The sequence below is a fragment of the Bos javanicus genome, chromosome 5 (genome assembly GCF_032452875.1).
Source record: "Bos javanicus breed banteng chromosome 5, ARS-OSU_banteng_1.0, whole genome shotgun sequence".
NCBI classification, from domain to species: Eukaryota; Metazoa; Chordata; class Mammalia; order Artiodactyla; family Bovidae; genus Bos; species Bos javanicus.
This window is the reverse complement of record NC_083872.1, coordinates 100,501,754-100,520,191: the sequence shown is the minus strand read 5'-3', so window position 1 is coordinate 100,520,191 and position 18,438 is coordinate 100,501,754. Positions and strand designations below refer to the sequence as shown.

The window sequence follows — 18,438 nt, the reverse complement described above, 5'->3', positions numbered from 1 at the left end:
GTTTAGATTAGGGGGGTTCATGGCAACAGTTGCTATGGAGCTCAGTAAGTTCTGGAGATGACTTTGGTGTGGGTTCCTTGTCCGTGGCCTTCGTACAAGTCCTCTCACTTGTGACCTTGGTATAGGATTCCACAGTTTCCATTTGGGGACAGAAAGAAGACAGAAAGTTTGAGGGAAGATGAACATATTCTACTTATGCCATCACCAAATCATTCTATCCATAGGACTATTAGGAACGCATACAAGAAAATACAGACACACTTTGTATTTTAGTGCTTTTTGAATACTGCATTTTTTACAGGTTGAAGGTTTGTACCAAATAGATTTAAGGGCCTAGATCTGATAGATAGAGTGCCTGATGAACTATGGAATGAGGTTTATGACATTGTACAGGAGACAGGGATCAAGACCATCCCATTGGAAAAGAAATGCAAAAAAGCAAAATGGCTGTCTGGGGAGGCCTTACAAATAGCTGTGAAAAGAAGAGAAGCAAAAAGCAAAGGAGAAAAGGAAAGATACAAGCATCTGAATGCAGAGTTCCAAAGAATAGCAAGAAGAGATATGAAAGCCTTCTTCAGCGATCAATGCAAAGAAATAGAGGAAAATAACAGAATGGGAAAGACTAAGGATCTCTTCAAGAAAATCAGGGATACCAAAGGAACATTTCATGCAAAGATGAGCTCGATAAAGGACAGAAATGGTATGGACCTAACAGAAGCAGAAGATATTAAGAAGAGATGGCAAGAATACACAGAAGAACTGTACAAAAAAGATCTTCACGACCCAGGTAATCACGATGGTGTGATCACTGACCTAGAGCCAGACATCCTGGAATGTGAAGTCAAGTGGGCCTTAGAAAGCATCACTATGAACAAAGCTAGTGGAGGTAATGGAATTCCAGTTGAGCTATTCCAAATCCTGAAAGATGATGCTGTGAAAGTGCCGCACTCAATATGCCAGCAAATTTGGAAAACTCAGCAGTGGCCACAGGACTGGAAAAGGTCCGTTTTCATTCCAATCCTAAAGAAAGGCAATGCCAAAGAATGCTCAAACTACCACACAATTGCACTCATCTCACACGCTAGTAAAGTAATGCTCAAAATTCTCCAAGCCAGGCTCCAGCAATATGTGAACCATGAACTTCCTGATGTTCAAGCTGGTTTTAGAAAAGGCAGAGGAACCAGAGATCAAATTGCCAACATCCGCTGGATCATGGAAAAAGCAAGAGAGTTCCAGAAAAACATCTATTTCTGCTTTATTGACTATGCCAAAGCCTTTGACTGTGTGGATCACAATAAACTGTGGAAAATTCTGAAAGAGATGGGAATACCGGACCACCTGATCTGCTTCTTGAGAAATCTGTATGCAGGTCAGGAAGCAACAGTTAGAACTAGACATGGAACAACAGACTGGTTCCAAATAGGAAAAGGAGTTCGTCAAGGCTGTATATTGTCACCCTGTTTATTTAACTTATATGCAGAGTACATCATGAGAAATGCTGGACTGGAAGAAACACAAATTGGAATCAAGATTGCCGGGAGAAATATCAATAACCTCAGATATGCAGATGACACCACCCTTATGGCAGAAAGTGAAGAGGAACTAAAAAGCCTCTTGATGAAAGGGAAAGTGGAGAGTGAAAAAGTTGGCTTAAAGCTCAACATTCAGAAAACGAAGATCATGGCATCTGGTCCCATCAATTCATGGGAAATAGATGGGGAAACAGTGGAAACAGTGTCAGACTTTATTTTTCTGGGCTCCAAAATCACTACAGATGGTGACTGCAGCCATGAAATTAAAAGACTCTTACTCCTTGGAAGGAAGGTTATAACCAACCTAGATAGCATATTCAAAAGCAGAGACATTACTTTGCCAACAAAGGTTTGTCTAGTCAAGGCTATGGTTTTTCCTGTGGTCATGTATGGATGTGAGAGTTGGACTGTGAAGAAGGCTGAGTGCCGAAGAATTGATGCTTTTGAACTGTGGTGTTGGTGAAGACTCTTGAGAGTCCCTTGGACTGCAAGGAGATCCAACCAGTCCATTCTGAAGGAGATCAGCCCTGGAATTTCTTTGGAAGGAATGATGCTGAAGCTGAAACTCCAGTACTTTGGCCACCTCATGCAAAGAGTTGACTCATTGGAAAAGACTCTGATGCTGGGAGGGGTTGGGGGCAGGAGGAGAAGGGGACGACAGAGGATGAGATGGCTGGATGGCATCACTGACTCTGTGGACGTGAGTCTGAGTGAACTCTGGAAGTTGGTGATGGACAGAGAGGCCTGGAGTGCTGCGATTCATGGGGTCGCAAAGAGTCGGACACGACTGAGGGACTGATCTGATCTGAGTGTGTCAGAGATGGTGAGCATTTTTCAGCAATAAAATATTTAAAAATTAAACTATGTGCATTTTTTAGACATAACTATTTCACACTTTTCACTTTCATGCATTGGAGAAGGAAATGGCAACCCACTCCAGTGTTCTTGCCTGGAGAACCCCAGGGACGGGGAAGCCTTGTGGGCTGCCGTCTTTGGGGTCTCACAGAGTCAGACATGACTGAAGTGACTTAGCAGCAGCAGCAGCAGGCTATAATATCATATAAATATAAAGTTTATATGCATTGGAAAACCAAAACATTTGTGCGACTTGCTTTATGGCAATCTTAACTTTATTGTGGTGGTCTGAAACCAAAACCACAATATCATGGTTGAGTGAAATCTACTTTTGTTCCAAAGGAAGGTCAAGATATAAAATTTGACTCAAAATATAAAACATTTTCATTTATTCAAAATGTTCCCTGATGTATCATTGCAATTCATTTCCCTACCCTGTGGAAGCAGGCAGCCACTAACCTCTTATTAATGGAGATAAATTTTGCTGGTTTTAGAATTTTGTATAAATGGAAACACACAGTATAAATTCTTTGTAAGTCTAGTGTCTTTTACTCGGCATAAGGCTTTTGAGTTTCATCCATATGGTTGCATAGACAAATGGTTCATTCTTTATTATTGCTACATGGTATTTCATTGTGTGGATTTATAAAGTTTTGCTTATCATTAGCCCATTGAGTTGTTTCTGACTTTTTGCTACTACATATAAAACTGGCATCAATATTTCTGTTAAAGTCTTTCTGTGGACATTTATTTTCTTATCTTTTGAGGAAATACCTGGGAGTAGAATTGCTAGGTCACATACAAAATATGTATTTTTGTCTTTTCCCTCTCTTTTGTGATAAGAACCCTCCAGTTGTGATATGGAAGGTGATGGGTATGTCTACCATCTTAGTTGTGCTGAAGTTATCATTGGCTTATGTCCACACTCTTCAGATTGCATGCATTAAATACAAACATTTTGGTTATAAATTTTACCTCAAGCTATTTTCTTATTAGATGAAAATATGTTTAAAACAGCTTATAAAAATATAACATTTTCCAAAGAAATTGTACTATGCCCATCATTAATGTAGAATGGTTCCAGTGATTTCACATCAATGGCAACTTTTGATATGGTCAGTCTCTTTATTGTAATAATTCAGTGGTTTCTATGATGCAATTATGCCCTATGTGGCTGATTGCAAGCTACCTTTGTGACATTACTGAATACCAGAATTTAATAGAGATGTGCAGTAGCAGATCTGTGTATAAATACACAGTATTTCTATTATATAGATATAATAGATATAAATAGCTTCATACTATTACTACTAATAAAAAAACTGGTGACTTCTGTGTTTTTATTCAGTTCAGTTCAGTCGCTCAGTCATGTCTGACTGTTTGCGACCCCATGGACTGTAGCACACCAGGCTTCCTGTCCATCACCAATTCCTGGAGCTTGCTCAAACTCATGTCCTTTGAATCAATGATGCCATCCAACCATCTCATCCTCTGCCTTCCCCATTTCCTCCTGCCTTCAATCTTTCCCAGCATCAGGATCTTTTCTAATGAGTCAGTTCTTTGCATCAGGTGGCAAAAGTTTGGAGCTTCAGCTTCAACATCAGTCCTTCCAAAGAATCTTCAGGACTGATTTCCTACATGATTGACAGGTTTGATCTCCCTGCAGTCCAAGGGACTCTCAAAAGGCTTCTCCAACACCACAGTTCTAAAGCATCAATTCTTTGGTGCTCAGCTTTCTTCATGGTCCAACTCTCACATCCATACATGACTGCTAGAGAAACCACTGCTTTGAATTTTTGTGTGTTTTTAATCACCTTTGTTTTTTTAAAAAAAGTTTACTGGATCATAGTGTTTACAACTTCGTGCTAATTCCTGTTGTAAACCAAAGTGAGTTAGCTATACATATACACATAACCCCTCTTTTATGGATTTCCTTTCCATTTAGGTCACCACAGAACATTGAGTAGGGTTCCCTGGGCTATACAGTGGGTTCTCATTAGTTATTTATTTTATACATAGTAGTGTAGATACTTTGCATTTAATATGAGTTATTTAAGTTTAGATAATGTAATTTTCAATAATGATTCTATTTAATGATTGGACTTCAGTTATTGAAAGAGAAAGCAGGTCCTCAGAAGGAAGTTCTCTTCAATACCACGACTAGTATAAATCCTAATAAATGCCGAGTCCACCCTCAAAGTGACTTTTGTTATGGCAACTTCTCAGGTCACTGTAAAAAAAAAAATACGTGGTGGCTTAAACAATAGAAATTTATTTTCTCACAGTTCTGGAGACTGAAAATCCAAGATCAAGGTGCCAGAAGGCAGATGGCTGCTGAGATCTTTCTTCCTGGTTTACAGATGGCTGTCTTTTCACTGTGTCCTCATGTTACCTTTTTTTTTCCCCTGTGTGCAAGAAGAGAGAGCACTCTCTGGAGTCTCATCCCTTTTAACAGGGGCACCAATCTTAATCAGATTAGGGCTCCACCCAGTGTCTTTATTCGACTTTAATTATCTCAATCAAGGCCCTGTTTCCAAATACAGTCACATTTGAAGTTAGGGCGTCAATGTCTGAACTTTGAGGGACAAAACTTAGCCCGTAATTTTCCATCTTCTGGCTCCCAAAAGTCATGTCTTTCTAATATGTTAAATACATTTAACCCAACAGTCTCAAGAATCTCAACCCATCCATCAATTCCAAGTGTACAGTCTCATCTAAATCAGAGATGGTGAGACTCCAGGTGTGATTCATCCCAAGGCAAAATGCCTCTGTAGCTGTGAAACCATCCAAGTTATGTGCTTCTATAATACAGGATCAGGCAGGCTCAAGGCAGACACTCCCTCTCCAAAAGGGAGAAATCAGAAAGAATAAAGTAGTCATGGGTTCCATGCCAGTCCAAATCCTGGAGAGGCAAATTCCACTGGCCCTGAAGGCTCAAGAATTATCCTCTTTGACTGGATGTTCTGCTTTCTGGGTCTACTGGAGCAGCAGTGTCATCTCCAAGGTCTTAGGTGGAGGCCCTGCCTCCTCTGATCTGAGTGACGGCCTTGTCCCTGAGGTTCTGAATGGGGGCGGCCTTGTCTGCTGAAGCTGACGAGGTGGCCCCACATTCAGAAATCCAGGAGGAAATAGTCTTGTCACCATTCCTCACCCCTGCCTGTTTCTGCATGCTCTAGGCTTATGGTGGGAGTAGTAACCGTGATGATTCCCAAATGGTCTTCAGGACCATTCTTTCTTGAAGGATAAATCATGTTCACAGCTGGATAGCTCCAGAAGTCTGAAAACCGTCCTTTATATTAGCTTACCTCTGCCCCATTTATTTCAAACTTGCAATGTCTCTGTTGGTATATTTCTACCTTTACTCATGGCTTCTGATGATGGTGATGATGTGTGTTTGTGTGTGTGTGCTCAGTCATTCAGTTGTGTTCGACTCTTTTCGATCTCATGGACTCTAGCCCACAAGTCTCCTCTGTCCATGGAATTTCCCAGGCAAGAATGCAGGTGCAGGTTGACATATCCTATTCCAGGGGATCTACCCACCGAGGATTGAACCCACATCTGTTGCATTGGCAGGCAGATTCTCTACCACTGCAACCCCTAGTGGGCTGATGATATGGCTAATTAAAATTATGCATAGTCTCTTTATGGAATGATTGTCTGGCCATACTTTTGGTCTTTTCTGCAGAGCATGCCTTTTTTACTTCCTTTATATGGGTAGGCTGAGAATTTTCCAAATCTTCAATTTCTGGTTTCTTTTTTGCTTAATGATTCCTTAATTTATCTCTCTCCTCTTACATATTACTATAAATAGTAAGGACACCCTGGAAGAACCTTCAACACTTTGCTTATACATCTCCTTAGCAAAATATTCAATTTCACTTCTCACAATTTCTACCTTCCATAACACCAGAACCTAACTCAGCCAAGTTATTTGTCTATTTATAACAGGGTATTAGAAAAGAGTCAAATAAAATAGCCACTCTTACCTTGCAACACACAGAATTTTATCTAGAAATCAACATGTCTTTTCATTTTCATTCACCAACATATCCTGTGTGGTTTTAGATAGCCCTGCCAGAGTGAATTTTGATTATTTTTGGACTTCCTTTTAGCTTTTGGTATATCGTGCTTGGGAGAAATATTCAAGGCTGAGGCTATTCTCTGTTTTATTTTTCCTATTTTCTGGGTAATATTATATGAAAACGTTTAAGGAAATGGAGAATGAAGATGGCTATATGACGCTGAAAATCAAGAATCGCTTTGAATCAAGAAAAAAATCTAAAGGTAAGAATATTATTCCCCTTTATTTAGACTCCAGTTTAAAACTGCATTATTCTCTTAGAAGCAAAATTATCCCTAATGTTTTAAAATTAACCATATTCTGGGATTTTAAAAGATGATCATAAATCGTCTAAGATAAATTGTTCAGACTTCTATAAGCATCAACCATAAAAAGATGATTTTTGCAGCCATGGGTACAGAGAAATGCTAATAGGATAATGTATAATCCCTTCAAAGTAGCAATATGAGAATAAGAATGCAACTTTCAACTAAAAGGTCAAAAACAGTATTTTGCATAAATCATTTTTTTTTTTACAAAACATAAGCGACAATTTGGATGTGTTATGTACATGAAGACATCTATTATCCCGGTGGGAGTAGCAGTGGTACTTTTTACAGCCTTAAAGTCATGTTTATACATATCTATTTTCAATGTCCACAAAAGATCCATGGAATTGGCAGAATAATCCATTGGGAATGAGAGTCAAATTGAGTCAAATTGACTGAATTTGACCCTAAGCCCCACAAAGTGACTGACCTTTGACAATTTCTTTTTTATTTTAAATCTCAATTCTTTTATTTATAATAAAGCAAATATATATACTGATTTTTTTCTCTCTCTTCTTAATGTTTATTTAAATATCTACTTTCATTTTATGCTCCCTTATTTTTTATGGACATTTCTTCTTGTTATTTTATTTTATTTTTAATTTATTTTTTAGGCTGTGCCATCTTCACTTTCACTTTTCACTTTCGTGCATTGGAGGAGGAAATGGCAACCCACTCCAGTATTCTTGCCTGGAGAATCCCAGGGACAGAGGACCCTGGTGGGCTACCGTGTGACGTCTATGGGGTCACATAGAGTCGGACATGAATGAGGCGACTTAGCAGCAGCAGCATGCAGCACGCAGGATTTTAGTTCCCTGACCAGGAATCAAACCTGTGCCCCCTGAATTGGGAGTGTGAAGTCTTAACCTCTGAACTGCCAGGGATGTCCCTATATTGTGATTTTTTTAATGTAGACATTACAGTAAATGAAACTAAATTATTGGCTATTTCTTCTTTAATGTATAAACCATCTTGTAATAGACAAGGGAGTAGAGACATATGAAATCTTAGTATAGATACATAGAATATAAGATAATATCCATTTAAATTATGAGTGAAAGATGAAAAGTACTGGCAACATATATTATGCTTATGCTGCTGCTGCGTCGCTTCAGTCATGTCCGACTCTGTGCGACCCCATGGACTGCAGCCTACCAGGCTCCTCCATCCATAGGATTTTCCAGGCAACAGTACTGGAGTGGGGTGCCATTGCCTTCTCCCATATTAAGTTTGTAATTCAGCAGAAATTACATATTAAACATGTTTGTGTTTGATAAATTGGATTCTAAGCTTGCTTATTATTGATGAGTGAAAAGAAAATCTGCCCAGTTATTTGACTCATACTGTAAAATAAAGTTACACTTATTGCATAAGTAAGTAAGTAAGCTAGTAAGTGTTAACCGCTCAGTTGTGACCGACTCTTTGCGACCCCATGGACTGTAGTCCACCAGGCAAGGAAAATTTCCCAACATAAAGCAGATATGAATAACACCACTAATAATCTTGCAGGAGTGATTATAATGGAATTCAAAGAGCAGTTTCTTAATATTGAACCATTTAGGCTAATGGCAAACAGTTAAGTGGGTATAGAATGGACCAGTACAATGCACTTCAGGTATCTGGCTTGATACAGTATATAAGTTGTGGCTTATGTAAAAGAACATTGGCTTTTAATTTATACCTATAATAGTATTTGGCATTAAGCTTAAAATTTCCCTCTCTGGCAAGTATGGAATCTATTAACTGCAGATCTATGTGGTCATAAACTTGAGAAAATGTATTATGAGGATTTTTGGTGAAGTAGAGAAAGAAATGGCAACCCACTCCAGTGTTCTTGCCTGGAGAATCCCAGGGACGGGGGAGCCTGGTGGGCTGCCGTATGGGGTCGCACAGAGTCAGACACGACTGAAGTCAGACACGACTGAAGTGACTTAGCAGCAGCAGAGATCTTTGGTGCTTCCCTGGTAGTTCAGCTGGTAAAGAATCTGCCTGTAATGCAGGAGACCCCGGTTCAACTCCCAGGTCAGGAAGATCCCCTGGAGAAGGGAGAGGCTACCCACTTCAGTATTCTTGGGCTTCCCTGGTGGGTCAGCTGGTAAAGAATCCACCTGCAATGCAGGAGACCTGGTTTCAATCCCCGGGTTGGGAAGATCCCCTGGAGAAGGGAAAGACTATCCACCCACTCCTGTACTCTGGCCTGGAGAATTCCATGGACTGTATAGTCCATGGGGTTGCAAAGAGTCAGATACAACTTCACTTTCACTTTTTCAGAGGTTTTTCTACTTTTGTATGTAACCAAAAATAGATTAAAATTAAAAGAGGATCTTAACATAGTATCCCTATTTAAGATATTTGGAAGTTCCCTGTTTTCTCCTCTGTAAAGGGACCATTCCTGCCAAATCTGAGCCAGAGGAGTACTAGGGCATAAATTCTAGACAAGCTTCACTAATCAGAGATCTATGCTGTTTAGTCTGATGTTGATTTCTGTCCAAAATATCAAAGCCAGGAAAATACAGTATAGCATATGTAAAAGTGGAATAACATGGAAATATTTCCAGCACAGTGGCTGGTACATTAATAGAACTTCAATAAATGTTCTTTTATTTATTATAGTGAGTCATTAAAATAAATAATATACATGACAATAGCTGATATATATATATTATTCTACATATAGAATATAAATTATATATTTTGTTTTTTATACACTAATGCTTCATGTCTTTAATATATTACTTTTGCATCTCCTCTTATTTTATATTTTTAAATTTTTTTAATTTTTTAAACTTTTTATTTTGTATTGGGGTATAGCTTATTAATAATGCTGTGATAGTTTCAGGTGAACAGCAAAGGGACTCAGCTGTACATAAATCTGAATCCATTCTCTCTCAAACTCCTTAATATGTTACTGCACATTATATACATGATATATTATTCATATATATATATACATTATATTTATTCATGCAGAGATAATTTAATGTCATTGTAAGTCATCAAAAGTCACCAAACAATCAAAGCAAGACAATTTCAGCATAATCCAACACATTCAATAACCATAGCATCTCTTTGTTTTTGTATTGTAGTTTAAATTTTCAATTAATCATACTTTTTGTCATAATTTGGGTATAAATTAAAATTATAAACTAAAGATTAAATAAAAATAAATTAAAGTGAAAAGCTTATACATAAATTAATCATAGATTCTAATGCTGTATCTAAAATGAACAGATTTTCTCTGTAATAAAAACAAAACAGAAAAATGTATACAAAGTAAATAGTCACAGACTGCTAAAACTTTTTTTTTAAATTTCAATATTTCAGATTTCGCCCTGTATCTACAGTGTTACTGTCTCATGCTAGTACTTGGATGCATTGGCATCCTTATTTTCATGATGGCAGTAATTGGCTTGAACTTTTGGAGTGAGTATGGAATTATAATTTATATTTTCACTTTCAAAAATAATAGTTGATCTTTAATTCCTTTTACTATCAAGATAACCTCCACACTGTAGCTCAATATTGGTAAGCTGACCAGTTATATATTTCATATAACAAAATTATTTTTAAATTAAGAAAAATTAGGAAACACTCAAGTATAAAATTAACACTTACTCCATATCTCTTCTTATGAAGAACCTCCAGTAAAAGATTGGCACCATTTTATTAAAGAATTAGTACTGTATTTTTATTAAAAGTATGTGCTCATTGGCATCACCTTGAGAGACAGGACAGTGATTTAAAAGTATCTACACACTTTTTTTTTTCTGAAGTAGTAGTTAATGTGCATATTCTGTAGTTGTTCTTTTTGAAGTAACAAGACTAATTCATGGTTTCTATAACTTTTTCTTGAAACTGTAGTTCTTGAAAATATAGGGCTCAAGGAAACCGATAAAATTTAATACATTAATTAAAATATTAGTGGGGATAATATTCTTTACTATTTATATATATATTTTTAATAAATTAGTGACAATTTTAATATTGATATTTCTTTTAGATGTGTGCTTATACTTTGACCAGTTTAAAAATACTTTCCATGCTTCTAGTTCAAAACAAAGTGTTGACCATAAATATTTACTTACACTCTTTCCCAAGATTTTATATTAGAATAGTAAAAAAAAAAAAAAAAGTAGAATAATGAATAGAAACACAAAAGGGTAAATGAAGAAAATTTTAAAGAAAATGAAAAGTGGATGGGTTAATATTATTTGATAAATCAAGGGAGGGAACCACAGTATGGGGAAGGAGGAGGGAGGAGGGTTCAGGATGGAGAACACATGTATACCTGTGGCAGATTCATTTCGATATTTGGCAAAACTAATACAATATTGTAAAGTTTAAAAATAAAATAAAATTAATTAAAAAAAAAAAAAAGAAAACCGTTAATAGATGGCTTCAATCTAGATGAAGCGGTTCCTCACAGCGAAACCTGAAGAGGAGCCCAATTTCAGAGATAAGAGTGCAGAAGCAAAGTTATTAATGGGAAGACTTTACGGAATGCTCTTTAGACTGGTGTCTTGACAGCCTCTTACTCTGCTTATAGTGGCATTTCCCATCATATCATATCAAAAACAAATGAAAATGCTCCTAAAGCAATTAGATAGACAGACAGAATAGATTCATTTGTATTTCAGAACACCATAGACAAAGACACAATCCTAAATGTTTACATGAAGAATTCATTTCCTCTCAAAGGCAAATTGGCCTTGCATTTTCAAATGTACATAAAATTATACCACTGTAGCAATGTTCTAAAAATTATGAACAACTTGATTTTAATGTAAGTTTTTATGCATTCTTTTGGAACAAATAAGGGGGTGAGGCTAATTTTAGATAGAGTGAAACTAGCCTGGGAATGTAATCTAAAGACCTTTCAGATTATCAGCTGTTCTGTGTTCTGGAAAGCAATTAATTCACTCTGTGTTAAAAAAATCTATGGATAATGCAAATAAGAAGCTGAAGGAACTTAATAAGATTCTTGAGTGTATGCCTGCAACAAGATGAAATAATATCAATTAAAAAGTTCAGTGAAGAACATAATACACAAAAAAGTAAAAGAAATGAATTTTAAGAATGCACAGAATATTTGGAATTTTGATTAGTACTTAGAGCAGTAAAAGTAGATATGGTAAAAAGTAGTTAACTCTCAGGACAGAGAGGAATAGAGGCATAGCAGAAAAGAGAGATTTTGAATTTTTATTTGTATGTTTTTATTTTGTGCTAGCATACTTATTTTCATATACCTAGACTTCTATCCATTTTAAGTTTCTCTTTATATCTTCCCCTTTGCATTGAATGCAGATAGAGAAATGGATTTCCTTCAGAAAGCTAATATCACCAGCCTCGCAGGTAATCATCTGTCTGTAATGTGCTGTTCTGTTTGAATCAAAGATTTCAATCAACTGGTCACATGAATTTAGGAAAATTAAACATTAGTTTTGAAAACTTGCAAAGGAAGAATGTAGTAACTAACATCATAGAACTTTTAGTGTAGATTGAACCAATTATAACTGTTCAAATTATATGTGTGGACTTGATTAGGTAGTGCACAATACCCAGATATTTGATCAAACACTTGTTTAAATGTTGCTGTGAAAGTACTTTTTAGGTTATGTTAATATGTAAGTCAATAGATTTTGAGTAAAGCAAATCACCTTCCAGAATGTGGGTGGGCTTCACCCAATCAGTTGAGAGCCCTAAGAGACAAACACTGACGTTTTCAAGGGAAGAGGAAATTGAGACTCTAGAATACCTTCAGATTTGGGCTGCAACACCAACTTTTCCCTGGGTCTCCAACCTGCTAGCCTGAACATTTTAGACTTGCTAGCCTTAATGATCACATGAGCCAGGTCCTTAAAATCTCTCTCCTTTCATTCTGATTCTTTCTTTCTCTCTCTTTAAACATGCACACACAGACACAAAATTCTGTTAGTTCTATTTCTCTGAAGAACCCTAACATACCAATTAGCATTGGGCAGGATGGCATGATTCAGTGATTAGTAACGTGGGTTATGGAACCAAAGTAACTGGGTTGAAACTTCAGCTTTAATATTTATCTGCTGTATGACTTTGGGAAAGTGATAATGTCTGTGTGACTCACTTTCTCATCTGTAAATTGAGCATAATAATATCTACTTCATAAGGTTTTGTTTTATTATATTCTTGTATTTCTATTACGTTTCCCTGGTGGTTCAGTGGTAAGAAACCACCTGCCAATGCTGGAGACATGGGTTCAATCCCTGGGTGGGGAAGATCCCCTAGAGGAGGAAATGGCAACCCACTCCAGTATTCTTGGCTGGGAAATCCCATGGACAGAGGAGCCTGGTGGGCTACAGTCCAAGGGGTCACAAATGAATTGGACACAACTTAGCACTAAACAACAGATTTGTATTATGCAAAATATAACTAAAAGTGGAAAGGATTATATAATAAATCTCCATGTGCCTTTCATTTGGTATCAACACTTATTAATAAGTAATGAAGATTATCTCATCTATATCTCCGCCTCCATCACACTCTCATACTAGGTTTTATTAAAGCAATTACCAGCTATTATGCCATTTAATATTTAAATATTTTAGTATGTGATTCTGACAGTTAAGGGTTTAACATAATCACAATGTCACTATAAGTCCTGTGTTTGTTTACAGTGTACAATGGGCTGATTTAATATACATATATTGCAAGATGATTTCTATCTCCATCACATCACATAGTTACCATTTCTTTCTTGACGTGAGTGTGGGTGTGTTTTCATTTCATATATGGTAATGCCTAGGAGTAGAATTATTGAGTTACATAGCAATTCTTTGCTTGAATATTTGGAGGAACTGCCACTGTTTTCCAAACAACTGCACGATTTGCTGTCTCCTTGGGCCCATTTTAGAATTCTACCACAATTCCTAAAACCAAGTTGACAATAACCTCCTAATATCATCTACTATTCCATCAGCATTAGATTTTTGTTTCCATTTTATTTGTTAGAATCAGAGCAAAGACCAGTTACATCAGCTAAAATGTCTCTTGAGTCTCTAAATCTGTGCATTTTCCTTTCTTCCTTTTGTTTCCTTCTTAGACATTTATTTAATGTTAAAAAAATGGATTATGGTTGTGTCTAATTTCTCATGTTCTGGATTTTACTGTGTCTATCTCTATTGCTTCATTGAATGTATCTATTTTATAAAGTTGTTTTTAAAAATAAATATATGTTAAGTGCTTAGAAACCTGCTTGGCCCACAGTAATGACATTTTGTGTTAGTTATTATTATGCAAACCATCTGAGATAGGAATTGATACAAAGTGTTGCTCAATAAGTATTTTTCTCCATCCTCATCCTCATGATATTTCTCCTTATTGTAGAACGTGGTACTTGAAACTGAATTAACTCTTATAACTCTTCTGGACAATAAGTGTCCACATTTTGCATTTTTTTGTCGTTTTAACATATTACATTGATCATTTGGAGTACTTTCAGTGTGTTTTGCAGCTCTAGACCTGTACTTTACTGACTAGTCTATCAGAATCCATGTAATAGAATTAGTTTGTCCAAATGACTCCTTTTCACTAGTGAATAAATAGCATCTCTCCAATCATAAATTGAGATGTGTATTTAAGGTCATTTTAGCACATGACTATGTACTTGTACAGGCTTCCTAGGTGGCCTCAGTGGTAAAGAACCCGCCTGCCAATGCAGGAGACATAAGAGACCTGAGTTCAATCCCTGGGTCAGGAAAGTCCCCTGGAGAAGGGAATGGCAACCCATTCCAGTATTCTTGCCTGGAGAATCCCATGGACAGAGGAACCAGGCAGGCTATAGTCCATGGGGTCACACAGACTCAGACATGACTGAAGTGACTTCACACACAGGCAGGTATGTACTTGTATAGCTGAGATTAGAATCCAATTACCCTGAGTCATCACATACTTTTTTTGTTGTTGTTGTTTTTGCTTTTTTTAAATTTTTTTTAAAATATAAATTTATTTATTTTAATTGGAGGTTAATTACTTTACAATATTGTATTGGTTTTGCCATACATAATATAATTTTGGAAGATTAAAATTATTCAGAATTGTCAACTCTTGCCCTAGTAGAAAGTAGTTAAAGATATATTTGATGTTTTATATATTGAAAATTAGTCCATGATAGTCTTCTTCAAGTCATGTCTGCTGATGTAACTTTGTTTTCCCATCATAGCTAGATATCTTTAATTTAATTTCCTAAAATGAATTTTTTAAAAATTTAGGCTTATAGATGACAGACTAAAATATTAGCCATGAAAAGTGTGACATGCTGTAACTTATGGATATTTAATTCAATCATTCAACAATCAACCTTCAGGCACTATAATTAAAGTGATGTATGATAGGAGATTCAATGATGAGTATGTCAGTTACCTGAAGAACCTTCCAATCAGATAAAAGTTATGGAGTCATTCACAGGTGACAATGACATGGACAATTCATCCTTAGTTAAGTGGCACCTGGGTGTTCTGATTCTTAGAGGTGGCAGAAATTATGACTGTTTGAAAACTTTGTTCCTGACGTGAAAAATGATCGCTGAGAGATAGCAGTGAGCAGTCCTAAAGAGCGATCTTATTCCCCTCCTCAAAAACTGAACCTAGGTAGCCTCGATGATAATCAGGAATCCTAGCCCCTAGTCCACCAGGGGTTACAGACTCCAAGAAAAGCAGCCCTGGCTCTTTCCCTCATTTGAAAGCAAGAATGTTTCAAGGAAGCAAAAACTGTAAACACATGCACAAAGTTTATTATTAGAAACAGTGTAAAAAGTGGGAAAGCACACAGAGAAGCAGTTTGTTTATTTAAGACCCAATCAAGGCAGAGATACACACCCATAGAGGAAGAGTGTGGGCGTCCTTGCTAATGAGGCAGAGCCCAGTAAAGAGGCAATTTACATCACTGGTATAGGACAGTTCTTCTGGGTCTTTGTTTACCTTTGGCCAATTATCTCAGTTCTTTTCCCACACTTGACTAGTCCTGGACCCTCCCCAACGTGGGTGCACAAAAACATTTTGCTGAGATGGATCGCACAGCAGAGGCCTGTGGGTACCCGTCCACACTTATTATGGGATGGTGCACCCTCCATTTTGACCCCCAAAGAGTCTTCCTGTATACATGCAGACAGGGGAGTTTTCCTTGACCTCAGAAGTGGTCATCTTATCTCTTTACTTTAGTAGTGCTCAGCTTCTGCCACTAGCTTTGTCCTTGGAGGGTCTGGGTGAGAAGGAAACTTCAATTTTAGTACACTTAACAAACAGCAGCTGTTTGGCTCAGGGACCTATCTCGTACCTCAGAAATGCAGTTGATCATTAAAAGATACACATAATTTAGAGGATGAAGAGGAAGGGAAGGCTATTCAAGACTAGGGAAACAGTGTGATTGAAAAGCAATCAACACAATAAGGTAAGAAACTATGATGAAAGTAATCTCACAGGAAGGAAGTGCAGGTTATAAGGACAATCTCAAGGAAAAGAAATTAGAAACAGGGGAAAGAATCAAACAACAGGTTTTTAATTTTTGATTAGTTATAAACACTTAAAAATATTATATATTTGTCTCTCCTAATTATGAGGTCAGAATTCATAAGCTTTGCTCTCTGCAACCCATAGCCTCGAACAATGCCTCCCTTCCAGGAAATATACAGATTCTGAATTAATTTCATTCTCCTTCTGCTAATGAGGTACTTTTTAATTACAAAAAGTGAGTTGGCAAAAATCTATTTTCCACTCAATCATGTTTGATACTATTCACACTTTCTCTAATGACTGTAGTTTAACTGATTTCTTTCCCCTGTATTTTCCTTCAGGAAATAATTATGTGTGCCCAAGTGACTGGCTACTAAATCAAGGAAAATGTTACAGGTTTTCAACTTTTTCTAAAACTTGGAATGAAAGTCAACGTGATTGTTTAAAGCTACAGGCACATTTACCTGTGATTCAAAATTCAAAAGAGCTGGTGAGGAGTCAAAAACAGTTTTTAAGTGTTCAAGGGTGAATCACTAGGTACAATTCTAAGTGTGGGTGGTTCATAGTTATTGCTTTTGAACATTCCTTAACCAGCATACCATTCATGAGGTTCTCAAGGCAAGAATACTAAAGTGGTTTGCCACTTCCTTCTCCAGGGAACCACATTTTGTCCGGCCCTAACTAGCAGGGACATGCCCTTCAGCTGCTCCACGTAGTTGGATGACATGCCTGGTGTCCTGGCTGTCCCACTGCTGGTCCTCTTTTGAGCCTTGTAAAACCTTCACTGGCCACTGGGTGTTGGTCAACAAGCAGCCTGGGGTCAGACAAAGGCCCTGCTGGAGTGACTGGGAAGGGTTGTGGGAGAGGCTGGAGCCAAATTTGGAGGACATGGAGGAGTAAAGGGCACCCTGGTCTCTGTGCTCCCTCTGGCCCCCCCGGGGGGCCTACAATTACTATTGTTTATTTTTTAAAACCCTATTATTCTGAAAGAAATGGTTATTTATCATTTCATTAATGCCTGGCTCAGTGCCTTACTGTATAAAAGGCATCAAAAAAATTTTTGAGAGCTTGTTTGGAGGTTCTAGCAGGGGAGTACATTTACTTGTATACTCTTGACAGCAGACAAGTCCTCCTCTATTGCGATGATCATCTTCTTTGATGGAACTCGCAACTTCTGGAGGGATACACACGGAGTGGCAAGGGAGGAAGGGACACCCATCTAGCCAGCCAGATCAGCTGAATCAACCCTGGTGATCAATGTGATGACAGATGTCACAACCCTATTGCCCTCACATCCCCATTTTTTTTTAACGAATGAATATACTATTTTTCCTATAGAAGTTCATACAGAAGAGTTTGAAATCTGGACAACCTAGTTGGCTTGGACTATGTATTACATCCCCAGGAAAACAATGGGTATGGATAAATGAACACCTTTTTGTGGAACAAGAAATGTAAGTACTTATTTGCGGGGCAGAGATGGTAGAGGTATTGATGTTTTATTTATAGAAAAGTATTTGTATTTAAGCTTCTTTGCTTTCTGGTCTTTTTCTTCTTTCTTTTATCATTTCTTTTGAAAAACATTTTCTTTCCTTTTTTTTTTTACTTTCTTTCTTTTTTCTTTCTTCCTTTACTCTCTTTTCTTTCCTTCCTCTCCTTCTCCTTTTAACATTTACTGAAGAGAATAGAGGGGGTCTCCAGGTGCTCAGTGGTAAAGAATCAGCTTGCCAATGCAGGAGACACAGGTTTGATCCCTGGGTTGGGAAGACTCCCTTGAGGAGGAGGTGGCAGTCTGCTCCAGTATTCTTGCTGGTAAAATCTGATGGACAGAGGAGCTTGGTGGGCTAGTCTGTGGGACTGCAAGGATTCAGAGATGACTGAGTGACTGAGCATGCAAAGGGAATAGAAGGTATTCATTATGGAACATGTAAATTATTAATTGCAAAAAATGATAGTTACTTTTAAATTGTTAAACTGATTTAAATCTCCTTTAAAATATTACCAAGCAAATATTTTCCATATACAAAATGCAAAGGTAAATTTTACTTATAAATGAAAAACACCTGAAATATATACAAACATCTCTTGAGCTGATATCTGAAAGTGAGAATTTGCAATCTTGCCCTTATAAAATTATTTCAATCTCATTGAATAATTTTTTTTGCATGTAGGAAAAT

The 18,438-nt window shown here is 37.1% G+C and overlaps 1 protein-coding gene across 1 annotated transcript in view; it reads left to right on the top strand.

The window, feature by feature from the left end:
* The first annotated feature begins 5,863 nt into the window (after window positions 1-5,863).
* Window positions 5,864-18,438, top strand: part of LOC133248143 (killer cell lectin-like receptor subfamily F member 2) — a 19,086-nt gene continuing 6,511 nt past the window's right edge. The window contains exons 1-5 of the mRNA XM_061417916.1: window positions 5,864-6,671; window positions 10,101-10,199; window positions 12,081-12,128; window positions 16,603-16,751; window positions 17,600-17,715. Coding sequence (XP_061273900.1) covers window positions 6,584-6,671; window positions 10,101-10,199; window positions 12,081-12,128; window positions 16,603-16,751; window positions 17,600-17,715 — 500 coding nt within the window. The 5' untranslated portion in view covers window positions 5,864-6,583. The remainder of the gene's footprint in view (window positions 6,672-10,100; window positions 10,200-12,080; window positions 12,129-16,602; window positions 16,752-17,599; window positions 17,716-18,438) is intronic.